General features: G+C 34.1%; 1 protein-coding gene across 4 annotated transcripts in view; it reads right to left on the reverse strand.

Moving 5' to 3' along the window:
- The window catches only part of ELAPOR2 (endosome-lysosome associated apoptosis and autophagy regulator family member 2), a 155,189-nt gene that overhangs the window by 57,873 nt on the left and 82,844 nt on the right, over positions 1–14,472 (reverse strand). For all 4 annotated transcript variants that reach the window (XR_004953888.1, XM_016148027.2, XM_036230308.1 and 1 more), the window contains exons 3-8: positions 8,691–8,886; positions 7,954–8,101; positions 5,067–5,153; positions 3,093–3,198; positions 1,928–2,080; positions 1,246–1,334 (exon numbers count right to left, since the gene is read on the reverse strand). Coding sequence is in view for 3 of the 4 variants with exons in the window: in XM_016148027.2 (XP_016003513.2) it covers positions 1,246–1,334; positions 1,928–2,080; positions 3,093–3,198; positions 5,067–5,153; positions 7,954–8,101; positions 8,691–8,886 (779 nt within the window). In the remaining variant the exon portion in view is untranslated. The remainder of the gene's footprint in view (positions 1–1,245; positions 1,335–1,927; positions 2,081–3,092; positions 3,199–5,066; positions 5,154–7,953; positions 8,102–8,690; positions 8,887–14,472) is intronic.

The following is a 14,472-nucleotide window of genomic DNA, read 5'->3' on the forward strand; positions in this document are numbered from 1 at the left end:
TACTAGAACAAACCTGGTCTTAAGCATTCAAAAGTAAATTCTTTAAAAAAACTTAAGGACTAAGGGTAAGAGTAATAACTATATATATTTGTGTGTATACATATGTGTGTGTATATATATATAAATATATACATATATTTATAAATATGAATATTTATAAATATGTAAATATGTACATATATTTATAAATATATATATAAAGATATATGTGTTTATATACATATATTAGATTAGAACCTAAGGATACAAAATTAAGAAAATAAAGCAATTCTGACATCTATGTGTATTTTCCAAACTAGGCCAAGAAATTCAGTGTCACAATTTCAAAGATGTAAATACACAGAAATGCTGTATTGTAGCCACTTTAATTTCAGCTTCTCCAACTGACACAGACTGGTGTAGGCTAACACTTTAATTAAGAGAATGGTAGGTTAACTGCAGAGTTCATGTGTGCATTTTTGCTCTGGTTAAGTCCTGTTTGTATGGTAATTACTTTGCATCTTCTAAATGCAATTACACAGTAATCTGTCATAACTGAATTAGCCAGTGGCTGCATGGCTCTTACTGTAAAAGCCTACTGAGTAACTAAATAATTAAAGAGAAGTTACAGAATAGAACAGGTCCTCGAATAATTTAGCTTCATTTCACATCCTTTCTTGTTTCAGTATAAAGTTGATGAGATGACATAGGTACTTAACTCTTTTTGATATCAATTACCCTATGGTAAATTGGTTTTCTTATACATTGTTTCCCTTAAAGTTTCAGACCTATCAAAGCTTTTAAGTGAGAACTTGCTATATTTCCATCCTGTGAGTGACAGGACACATTTTAAGGCTGTGGTGCTCCTGATATTGTTACTTCTCAAAACATATAACTTAAAAATAGGAGTAATTTATTGAGCACTCATTGTGTGCCAGGCGCTGTGCTGGGAACCTTACATTGAATATAACATATTCTCATAGAAGCTTTATGAAATAGATACTAATATTATCCTCATTTTACAGATGAAAAAACTAACAGCTAGAGACAGCAAATAACTTGCCCATAGCACTAATTGGTAGACTGGAAAATCAAAGCCAGAAAGACATCCTTCAGAATACACATTCTTAAATTTCCTCTGTACTACCTCCATGCATGTGTTATAAATCAACTCCTTTAACTCTCTCATGAACACATTATTGTCGGCTCAAATTGGGAAGAGTACTAAATAAATATGAAATGGAGTTCACTAAACTCTGCCAGTACCTTTCCTTCTTCATCACATGGAGTGTGGATCTGAAAATAGTCTTTGGTGGTACAGGGAGGGCGTTCCATACACTCGCTGGATCCTTCCTCTGCAACATAAAAATGCATTCAGAAATGAGTTGGTTCCTTTTTTGACTCTAAGAAAAGGAAAACAATCAAAACAACAAAAGAAAACAACTAAAAAGTGAAAATAACCGTACTGGAGGAATTTAGGTAGAACTAGGTAGGGCTAAAGAAAATAAAGCTTTACATTTTTATCTCCTCTAGAGCAAATAAGTGTTCCCATGATATACATGGAACATATCATAGTTTTCCAAGAAAACATTAGATTTATTCTATTATCATTAAAGTCACAAATTTGAAACAAATAAAAGTTTCTAAATATATATTTATGCCCATAAATCACCTAAAAATACAATATGAATTGTATTTTAGATTAGTATAAACACATCCAAAGAAGTTACCTGTGGGGTATGGAACAGAAAAATTATAAACGAAAGGAGAAGTTATGCTGAAAGGAATAAAAGAGATCATTTTCATCCATTCAATATTGATTCACTCCAGCACTATGGTGTCGGGTCCACTGTTCCTGTCACACTTATATGTGACTTCTGGCTTATGACTATATACGAGACAAACTTAAAAAAAACAAAGAGTATAAACTGTCAAAAACTAGATTTACCTGAAAATTGGGAGTCCTCTGCACACTTTATGCATTCTTTGGCTCCTTTCTCAGAATAGGTGTTTCTGGGACACACTTGGCAGTTGAATGAACCTGGTTTGTCGCTGAAGGTGCCTGGCTTGCATGGAAAGCATTCTGATGTGTATGCCACTCCTGTGTGGTAATGACAAACAGAGTTTAGGAGGGAGGAACCAACAGCGACGAGCAAATCAGCACCTTCTTGCAGCTTCTATCAGAAATGAGAATTATTAAGCTCAGCCCAAATCTTTTCTCATTAATTCAACACAAGGAAAATGTTTACTGTACACAGGGAATGGGGATAGACACTGAATTAAACACAGTAAGTAGAGCAAACACTTTAAACAAGAAACCGAGATTTGAAAGAAGTACAGCAAATGTATAAACTCAGTTGTCGAAAGACAACTTCACTAACTCAAAAGTGGGAGAAACTCTAAGGTCCCCTCCAATTCTATAAGTTAACATTCTCTGATCTTTTGACTACCTGTTCCCTTTTAATCGGCTGCTCACTAAATCACAGGCAAGACTTACAGACCCTAGGAAGGGCTCAACTTTCTTCTAGTTTGTAATTCCAGCCTTTGCCAGCAGATGTCCCTATGACTAATGAGTTAGCATCAGGGAACAAGACTTCAAAAAACACACGTCAAACTTTAATAACAGTGAATAACTGCTTTAATTATAAGTAGCCCTAACTTAGAATGAACCACGCCAGGGCTTATTGGCTAATCTCTTGGGCCACAAAGCCTCCGCTGGTTCAGAAGGAGCACAAAAGATTTAGAAGACAGTCAGGCCAAGATGTTTATTTTATTGTTATTTTTAATGATATAGCAGTGACCTGAATAAACTCAATGACTCTAGATATTTCTCAAATGAATAATAAGCTCTTATTAACAAAGATTTTTTCTTTTATTTGAAAATATCTAAAGTTATCATGTTTATTTTTCACACAGGTTAAATAATTCAGTTTAAGGGTTAAAAAGAAAAAAAAAAACAGGAATAAAACCAGGGTCTCTAGACATGCATGATACCTAATATATTCATTTCTTTCCAATAAACCCTTGAGCCAGCCAAACCAACAATTCAATCAATATTTTAACTCAATATAAAATGTGACTGGTGACTACTAAAACAGATTGCTGTGAAATACCTTCAATTGTGATATTTTTTACCAACACTGGCTTAACTGCCTTAGAACCCATAAGGATGCCTGTAGTTCTCCAGTATAATATGTTTGTCCCAGATTTTAGCATTACCTGTAAAGAAAAACACACAAAAAACTCTCAGGTCAGATAAGCCATGCTATATCCAACCATATTTGAAAGCTAATACCTCATACATTTCTCTTTGCATTATAATGAAACACCATTAATTTGGAACCCACAAATTGAAGTCTATCGTTAATTCAGACCTAAGCTATGCTTAAGTTTACATTTTCTTAAAAAAAAAAAAGGTTTGCCAATCCTCAAAATATAATAATAAAGAAGAAAAAGAAAATCCTTCAAGTCTGAACAAAAAGAAAAAATGATCTTCAAACTACATGTATAAAGTTTTGGTTTATATTTAAAAGGGACTCATTTTAGAGCATGAAGGCACTCAGCCCAAACACATATTTATTGGATGCCACTATTAGTAAGTAGACTTTGAGCTCTGAAAACAAAAAGGCAACAGAATGAGTTTACTTCTCTTTAAATTTATTTGATAAACAGTACTGCAACAGTGACAAGAGAAAATAAGATTGTTCTTCTGAAATAAGCTGCTTTAACTCTATGACTCCAGAACTTAAATGATACCATATCTAATATTTGCTTCCTTTGCCACCAGGATAGTTTTCTAATTATAAATCAAACTACCTATCTAGAAATTTCATGCTGATTCAGGCAAAACAAAAACAAAAACAAAAAAAACCCAAAAACTAATTTTAAGGGTTGCTCGCTTTCTCATTTGCCGCCCTTATTCTCTGTAGTCTCTGACTGGCCAAATTCAAGTGGTATAAACTTACAACATATTCAATCACCTGACCCTGCCAGAGATTCAGAGAAGTAGTGTAAGTACTTTCTGCTTGTATGAAGTCTTTAGAAGTGAAGAAAGCATGTTTGTTGCCAAGGGTTATTTGTATCTTCAAAGCCCAACTGACTGAATGCTTAGGTGAATGGGTCGTATGTAGTATCACTTGCAGGCACACAGATCAAAAACTACTCTGAAAGGGTACATTGTATTAATCACTCAAAGATGCGGTACCTGCTACAACACAAAGGCAAGGATGAAGTAGAGCTCATTCTATATTGTTGGCAGTGCACAGGCCCTTCTCATATATTATCTCATTTAACCCTCAAGATTGGTCCTATTTCTTACTTGGAAAAATCAGACTCAAAGAGATCAAGCCAATTGCCTAAAGAAACACAACTACTATAAGCCAGATTTAGATTTTAAATACATGTCTCATTCCGACAGGACAGCTCCTCAAATGATAAGAGCTACATTGACTGTGTTACCTGATAATTGCCTTTAAGCATTTACAGTTGTCATATGGAAAATTAGGCAGTTATTTTATTCAATGCAAAGGTATTTTTCAGAGGACATAGAACTTTTACCAATAGGTGGCAAATAGATAGGAAGTAGGTTTTGGCTCCAAACATGGATGAATTTTGTGATAATCAGAGCTGTCCAACAAGAGAGCCGGCACAGTCCCCAAAAATACAAGCTTGAAAATTACTTATTGGGGAGACTGCAGAGAGAGCTACATGAAAACCCCAAGGATCCTTTCAACGTGAAGAGCCATTGATTCTCTTCCATATGACAGGCACATCTGTCACCTTACACCCTCAGAGGTTTTGTATATTATCTTAAATAGCCTTATTTCTTGCTAATGTCCCCCTTGGAAAGGAGGAAAGTTAGAGTACGATGGGAAAGAGAAAAGAAAGGGCCGAAAGAGAAAAGTAGGAAAAAATACCTAGACAGAGCCCACATCCTTGAAGCTTGGGAGCAATATCTTCCCTAAGTGGAGACTATCTAAATTAATAAATATTTTTTATCTTTTTTTTTCTTAAAATTTTTTTAAAAGGTCAGGAAAAGGCAAGAGAAGAAAGGGGTTGGTAGGAGCGGAGAACAAAGAGAAGCTTACAGAATGAGAGCCCCATTCTCCATTGTCTGTGAGTTTGACCCACTTGTCAGCGGTGGTGTCCATCTCCTGGCACTGATCATTTTGAATCTGTGGATTAAACACAACAGCCCCCGTATATCTTCTTGAATAATGGCTTTAATTAATTTCTTACTCAGCAAGGACAGGCTGCAAGAATTTCTTTCAATACATACTGAACAATGGTCATAAGTAATTCTCAACAAGTAAACACATCAAGACCTCTGGAGCCTAAGTGACAACTGCATATGAGTGAGTGTTTCTAGTAAAGCATTGCCATTATTTTAACAAAAAGGCTAGCTCGCTGAGAAGTCGGGAGTAGCTAGGAGAAGAGAGAGGAGAAGAGAACAGTTAATGCTGAAAATTCCATAAAGAGAAAAAGTCAGTACAAAAATCTACCAAACTTACCAAATTGTTTTAAAAGCTTGCATTCACCATGCAGGCCCAATGGTATAAAAAGACAGTTTAATTTTACAATATTTTGGGCAGTTAAATCTTAAGTTAATAAATAAATAAAGTCTCTTCTGTTTTCAGTTCCCCAGGACTTAACCCAAATGCGTAGGTAAATGGCTATGGTTAAAGTTAGTCTCAAATTTTTATTTGGAGATAAATGTTAATCATTTGCGACACCAATTCAAATGACTACAGCTAATATCTTCAGCATCAAACACTTCGTGCTTTCCAGAAAATTCTTTCAAAATGTCTAGGGGTTGGACCAGCACTTTTCCAGATCTACAAAGACGACATAAACACAAAAAATTAGGCCATCTTTACAATACTGCACAATAGTCAGCAACAGAGTAGGTTTAAAGTAAGATCTCATCACCTACACTACTTCAACCAAAATGGCTCTTTCTTTCTTCTCTAAATCATTTTGCCATTTCATTCATCCTTCAGACTGGTTTGTAAACAACATTAAAATGTTCTCCATCAGAGAGATTTCCTAAAGACTTACTAACTATAAAATAGATCCTTTTACCATCCAAATATCTGAGAGAATTTCTCAGTAGTGGAGAATTTCTGCTACTGAGAATATTGGTTTTAATTAAATTTAAGTATCCTGTTTATATTATAAGCATAATAGCCATTTCAATGTAAGTGTTAAACCATTTTAAAACAGATATGGATCCTGAATATACCTTTGGTGGTCATTATTTGAATAGGCTGAAAGTTTTTTCAGTTGAAATCAAACACCATGTGTTACTGTAACATTTTGTAGAGACCTGAGTTCTGTTATTCATTCTAAAAGTAACCAGTAATGGTATAACCTTGGTCCAGTTACGCTAGGTTTCAGTTTCATCATTAAAAATGGAGGTGGAGTGGCCTGAATGAAAGCCCCATATAGTTCTAAAATTAAATACTATATTGCTTTAAATTATATCCAGTCCACAGGTATAAATGCATCTTTTAGTCTACAGACATTTGCTTTCATTTAACCATTAGCATGCTGAAACTCTGAGTCAATAAATCACAACCTACTAAGCTAAAATATTAACAAAAGAAAAAACATGAATGTGGCATCCTTTTTCAGCTTACAACTGGAAGAAGAAAGGCATCGCTGAAAGGAAGTAATGAAACTTCCTGCCTTTGGAGTACCTTTACTGATGACTCTCAAAGCACTTACTGGACAACATAAAACTAAATGCTTGTTTGAACAATTATATAATTGCCTTGCTTTATAACTTTATTTTAGTTTCAGTAATATTGCAAAATGTTCCATATTATAGGTAATCATTCACTCTCAGAAGTGTTTTACAAACAAGAAGTAGCTTAAAAAACAAATTTGTTTGAATGTTGCTTAACATTTCAAATTCACCAAAGGAAAATTAGAACTAGGAGCCTCCGTAGAAGGTCTTGTGATACAATCCACTTAACAAAAGGGAATGCTGAGGGCTGAAAAGTTAACTTATTTACCTAATAACACACACAGCTAGCAATTGCAGAGATGGGACTAAAGCCAGAATCTCTTAACTTCAAATATAAGGCTCATACTTTCATGGAAAATCTCTCTTCCTACCAAATTTTGACTTAGAAATTTCCATCATCAAGACCAATATAAATTTGTTTTAGAATTGTTAATACATTTGCTCCTGAGACCTGGACCACAGAAACAGCTTACAAAATGTTTTTTAAGCTACCTGCACAACACACACTTTTTTTGATATAAGAAGTCAATCTGAAAACATTTTCTTAATCAAGCATTTGAGTCACTGCCACAACGAATGTTTGCTGGATTAGGGACAGTTTATATAAAAAAGTTAAATAATTTTAGTGGTAACAGTCTATTCTGTTAGACTATAATTTTATCTTGTATTCTGTATTGCTATTTAATCTCTTATCAGAGACATCAACTATACCATTCACTGATTCCTTTTGATTGCACAAAACTTACAGACCAGAAACATATAGCGACTCCTGCTTCTGAAATATTACCATGAATACACTTAAATAATTCAAATATTTGAAATTGCAAAGAAAAAAACTTTTTAAATGAAAACTAAAATAGGTGAAGCCATATTTTAAACAAAATAGCATCTGCAGCTATGAAAAAAATACAATTAAAATGAATCTTGGAGAAAATATTTGTCATGAAAAAAGTCTACACCAAATGGTCATCTAATGATCATAACCAAAAGCTAAATAAGCCCAATGTTACTGTACAAGGCAAGAGCTCAGTGGTAAAGAAATAGCATTAACCAGAAAGTAAAATATTATAGAAAAAAGTAAAGTTTTATTTTATTATCAAAAGATTCAGTTAATGCACACACAAAAAAAAACAGGGAGGAAAACAGTATAATGAAAACAATTGATTAAGAAAAATTATACATGAATGTCTCTTAAAGAGTAAAATTCTGAAAATAAACGGCCTTACAAAGAATTCAAAGAAGATGTTGTTGTCGACGTACTGGTACTCAAAAGAGACGTAACCTGACTTCTTGAGGTGCACAGCATAGATCAAAGACACAGTGCAGTCATCACGATTTGACTCTATGTAATTTCCACGAGGAATCCAAGAAGAGCTGCGGAAACAAAACCAAGCGGCATTTTCTGTTAGCATTCAGAATCCTCTTGCTTCTGTTTGCAAGTTATATAACTCAGATTCAAAAGTAGTTCCTCCAGCAGTAACATAGGCAAAGCTAATATAACCTCCTATAAGAGGTAGAAATTAGCAAACAAGATTTCCATCTCAAGTACTTAACCCATTCTCTCTTACAAGAGATAATTGAGTGCCTAAATAAAGGTTACGCATTCTTCCTTTAAAAGGAACAAAAATCTAAAATTGTTCATTAAATATTAGAGAATGGTTTGTAGGAATACCGCTGGCTTGAGTGAAGTCATAAAAATATTAGAAAATTAATTTGTTTTTATAATAGTTTTATCACAATTTTGCATATGGCATCTATTATGTCCTGAGAACAATTATTTTAACTTCATGAAAATTCAGCTACATTATTTGTAAAGACTGTCCAAAAAAATATGATTCTTTCCAATTACCTTATCTATAATCCCAATCAGTACCAAGATTATCCTCAACTTCTTTCCGGAAAAGAGCAACTACGCCCTTCTCAACTATTCAGTCAAGATCCAAAGATTCCTTTGGGTTCTTACTTGTTACAGCCAACTGGCCTGCTGTCAGAAGGGCCAACCACAGTGTCCATGAATGTCGCAACATTGGAAAATCCTGTTGGTAATTCATCCCATTCATCAAATTTGATGCCACTACCCAAGGAGTAGGTGCCTTCGCCACACTTACTGCATACCTGGTTCTTCATTTCTAGGTACTCTCCAGAAGCACAGGAGAAAGCTGGAAGGCAGAAAAATGTACAACCCATTAGTCACTGGACTGTTTCATCAATTTCCTCCCCTTCACAGTATCACCAGAATTATTTTTATAAAGCTCCGATCATGCGGCACCCTAATTAAAGATTTGCAAAGTCTTCTTTATCACTACTTGCATTTCACAATCTGGCTCCAATCTGTTTTATCAGCTTCACCATTTGCCCCACCCTTTCCCAATCATAGCAAAATTCATATCATTCCCAAAATATTTCATCTTCTTTCTTGCTGCTATGGTCTTCTTTCTCTGGAGATGCTGACCAATCCACCTACTCTATTTGGAAAACTCCCATTCCTAACTCAAAAATGACCCTCTTCAAAAAAGACCTCCCTGCCCCCACCAGGCAGTGAGTTTTGCCTCTCTCTGTGTTCCTACAATACTCTTCTCATAATACCTCCTTTAAAGCACTCTTTCTATTGATAGAAGAATAGGTAGATGATTGATTAGATTAGATTAGATTAGATTAGATTAGATTAGATTAGATGTGGTATATAGATAGAGAGATACAGAGGTAGAGATAGAAAGAGACCACTTATCAGTTGATGTGAGGCTTTGAGTTTCCAGGAACAAGGCTGATTATGTTCAGATTCCTAATTGTAGCTGTCAAATAGTAAGTACAGATAAAAGAGTGATCGAGCAAGTGAGAGCTAAACATAAAGGAGATATTAAGGGTGGAGCTTCACATGCAATAGCTAAACAAGTATCTCTACTCTGAAACCATAAGCCCGCTTTTTTTGATATTCACAACTCCAACCTATTCATTCCACAGCCTACATCTTATTACTGACAAAAGTCCTCTGCTAATTCTGAGAACTGTTCCCAGCAGACATGGGCAATGCGAAGAATAGTCAACATAGTTACAGAAAAGAAGATTGTGTTGCTACTAAGTTATTATTCATTCAACAAATACAAATCTATGTCCCGCAAGTGTGTGGTGCTGTGCGCAGAGTGGTATTACTAACTCAAATGTAGCAAAGGGCTTTCTAATCCTTTAATCAGGATATTATAGAAACAAGAACAAAATAAAACACAACTCCCAGAGGAGAGCGAAGTAACAAAGCCTCACATTTAGGTAGATTCCTCTTTTAGAATACATTTGGAAATTTAGAAAGAAATAAAAACAAGCTAATTTTGAAAACTTAAAAAATAAGAATTAAAACCCACACTCAGCTACTTATTCATCAACTGAATTTTTTTTTTTCAGAAAAGCTTAAGATGCTGTACAACATCTCAAAACCAGTAAAATATCAGAAAGTAAGGAGTTAGGCAAAGAATTTTGCATGCTAGCTACAAGGTCAAAATTATCCTGGGACCAGCATGTACCACTTCCTAATTCCGTGACTTTAATTAAGTTATTTCCCATCTCTGGGCCTTAGTTTCTACCTTTGAAAAATGAGATAATAATCATTGTACTGCCTTATAGGGCTATATTTGGAAAATAAAATATAGTATAAAATGAGTAGCATAGTGCCTAGCATTTAATAAATGCTCACCACATGCAATTATTATCATTATCAGTACTACCAAAAGAGAATCACAGTTATGAAATTTTTTTATTTTACTTACTATGATTTGTAAACAAATAAATAATAAATTCATTCTAGCAAATGAATAAATAATTTAATCCGACAGTCAATATTCAGTGATCATTCATTGCCCTGTTAAAATCATTAATATCCCTGAACTCCTTCAGAGGTGTTTCCTGTCTAAGACCAGAAGCAAAACTGAGAAAGTTGAAAATGAATATATGGAGTATTTATTGAGTCAATTCATTTAAATTACAGCAATTACATAAAGTTGTGAACACTAAATTAGCGAATACTGGATCATTGCTTCCAGAGAAAACACAGGGTCAGGCTCCTGTGAACCTCTGGTCATAACATCATCAACAGATCAATACAATACATAACCTTGTTTTATGTGTGTCTTAGTTTTAAAAAACATTTCATTTAATATACATTGTTGATTGATTAACATTGAATTTTTGGCCAAAAGCACTATAAATCATACTCGAACTAACCTTATTTAACATCTATTTTCTCCAAAAGGCATATCATAGCCTTCCTGTACTTAGGAAGACTAGCCAGCACTTTAGCACTATTTTAGTAAAAAGAAGCAGTGAAATCACCAATAAAAAGCACAAAATGCAAAAACATGGCATTCGATAGATGGTGAAAATGATGCCTGTTTACAGTATGAGAAATGAAATAAGAAGGCAAAAATGTCACCTTGTTCCACCTCAGCTGGGGCTACGTAGTCAGGTGACTCAAATGTTAATGCTTTGCACATATCTGCAAATGACTGTGAAAGTATTACGTATTGATTTGGGGATTACAAATAAATTTTATAAAGTAGGCGAATTTGCAAAATAGAAGCCAGGAATAATTAGGATTCATGTATTTATAACAGAGCTATGAAGGGGAAACATATCATGCCCATTTACCACATGAAGAAACTGAGGCCCCGTACAGTTAAATAACCTGATTATAAAGGTACCCGGTTAACAAGTACCAAAGCTGATGTTCAAATTTAGGTCTGATTCCAAAGCTGGTGTCCCAAGAAAATTCGATTTGAGCAATTATTGTAATCAATGCCAAAAGGGTAAGCAATTCCAAATGAATTCACTGTTATATTTCCACATCATTCTTCATTTCCTGTCTTGAACTGATAAAGGATATTCATGTGCATTATAAAGCAATAACCATTCTCCACCCTCACATCTCTTATGGAATATTTAATATATCATACCTAAAACACATATTCACAGAATATTTTAGCAAGTTACCAATGTCCATAAATCCCAATGTTCTTGACTGTAAAAGGAAAATAGTAATATCTGTTTTAAAGTGTTGTAATAAATATTACATATAAATATGGAATAAATATTCCACATAAAGCATTTAGCAGTGTAGCTGGTATAAGCCCCACAACAAATGTTAGCTACAACTCTTAATAATACAATTCTGGAGTCTGGAGCAATAAGAATTCTGCCACTGTGTTGATGATGATTCTACATCTTCTCAGAATAATTACATAGTCAAAATTAGTCAAACAAGTGTAGGGTCTTTAATAATGCAGAGAGCTAAAGAGTGTAAAGCGTTTTGTATTTTAATCATTTGCTACTCCTCAACCTTTATTCCATCCTGGAATCCAGCTCTAGAGTCACATGTCAAAGGAAGAAAAGAGCCACGCATTCGTATTAAGCACAATTTATTTCACAAGATTATGTCGACACAGCACTGCCAGCCATTTGTGGCAGTCACCAACAGGATCAGCTTTTCCTTTTCTGGTGTCCTCTACCTTAGACACATCACTTTCTACTTTAACAGTGCTTTCTTAGTTTTTAGTTTTTAGTTGGATTTTAAAGGTTTTCATAACATTGGGGACTATATTCTTTTCATTCAAATTCATTTAGATTACAATATAGGACTCTTTCAACAAAAGCAGGATGATGGATGGTTATTATAAAAAGCTATTTTAACTGTTGTAAATGTGAACTGACTATATTTAATTTAAACAATTAGTCATTTCTAAAATAAATACTATTTTTCTTCAACAGCCTCAAAATCCTAGAGTAACTGAATTGAAGATAAGCAAACTGCAAAGTCCTAATCTGAGAACAGGAAGACCTTATTTGCTAAGGTCATACACTACTTAACAGTGGGCTTGATCTGGGATTTCATAATATTTTACCTAAGCATCCAACCACTTGAAGTCTAAACTATAACCGAGAGGTCATGTGCTAAACTCAGTGTCTTCTTTTCAGCTTTATGCCTCTTCTTTTCTGACATCTATTCCTGCTACTGTGAATCTGTAAAGGTTGAAATATGCAGGTGTGAAGAGTCAGATATTGAAAAAGGCATTTATATCTGTCTGTCACCAACTAGCAAAAGGCTGGGGCAGTTTATAACCCTCTGTGCCTCCAATCATTCGCATTGCAATGAGAATACCACTTCCCCTTCTCTTCCCATAGGACTGCTTGTGGTTCTGTGAGACACTGTGGAAACTGCTCTGAAAGTTAAAAGTGACATGAAAATGTAAAGCATTACTATGATCATGCAGCCACCAGTACAATATACCAAATAGTGGCCGCCAAACTAAATCATTCATATGCTGATTATCATCTATGATTTACACCTAACTATAAAGGATATCTATTTTTAATGTTTTACAAGGGTCTCTTAGTTTTCTTTTTCTTCCTCCAGAGACCTCATACTTTGAAAGGTGACAGCTATCCATTACATTCGCTCATAATTCATCCATTTTTCTATTTAATTCAAAGTTATTACTGAAATTTGTTTCCTAAACAGCAAACAGTAATAATAAGTAGTAATAAAAGGATTTTCAATTTACTTGTATAATGAGATGTCGATTAATTAGTGACCCTATGCGATCTCATAATAGGTAAGTATATGGCAATCACACTATACTGCATTAATTCATGCAACAAATATTTCTTGAGTACCTAATATTGCGAGGCAAACACTAGACACTGAGGCTATTTTGGTTAATAAGATAGAAACAGTTCCGCCTACCAAGGATCTTCTATTCTAGTCTAGTCTAGACTTATCTTCCTCAAAATAGATCACATTTACATTTCGCTAAGCTAAATTCACTGTAAATCTATCTTTTCTGTTAACTTAATAAAAAATAATTATGTACATTTTAGGGGAAATTATTAATTAAATCAAGCCCAGAATTAGGCCAATATGTTTACTTTTCTTCAATTGTCTAGTTTCATTTAAATAAGATAAATAAAACAAGGTTAAAGTAGTAGACATTGTTACTATTGACTACACAAGAATACTCTTATAGCTATTATTATTCACTGCTATTAAAAGCTACATACACAGAGAAAATGATGTAGTTTGTGGGCTTCAAAAATGATAAATTTTATCTTCACCAATCAGCCAATTGATTACTATATCATATAATTAAAACTTCAACTGCCTGTCAGGTTTGTTATTATGTTTCTTCTCACAGAAAACAAGACAAAATAGGAAATGGCATATAAGAGAAATTGAATATCATACTGAATCCAGCAAATCTAAGCTCTTCTTCTTCCCTCATTGCTGGTGATCTTCACAATTCAGATCCCGAGTTTCCTCAGCTATTTGACTGTGAGCAACTTAGTTCAAATTTTCTACAGTCACTCTATGCAGAATCTCTGATAGATTTCCATGACCCCTACAACTCTCTACCTTACAAATAGACTCCTCACAGAACCATGCAACCAGAAGGTTTTATTACGGTTAAGCTGAGAAAAATCCACTATCCTTATCTAGCAAGAGAAAATTATTAGAATCGAATTCTTAAAGTCCAATCCTATCAATAACAATCTTTAATTTTTCGTTAGGACTGAGAGATGAAGTTGTAGGCCAAAGAGATGTAAACTATAAGGTCATATTTGTGAAGTTCTTTGACAGAAAAGAAAAACCATTCCACCTCTCATTTTACAAAAACAAAATTGGGACAGGAGACTTACAAAAGAGCACATGAATGTCAACTAGTTCTGGGTAATATTCTCTATTTTGTGAAAATACTATTTAGTGA

This window comes from Rousettus aegyptiacus, unplaced genomic scaffold (assembly GCF_014176215.1).
Source record: "Rousettus aegyptiacus isolate mRouAeg1 unplaced genomic scaffold, mRouAeg1.p scaffold_m13_p_13, whole genome shotgun sequence".
NCBI lineage: Eukaryota > Metazoa > Chordata > Mammalia > Chiroptera > Pteropodidae > Rousettus > Rousettus aegyptiacus.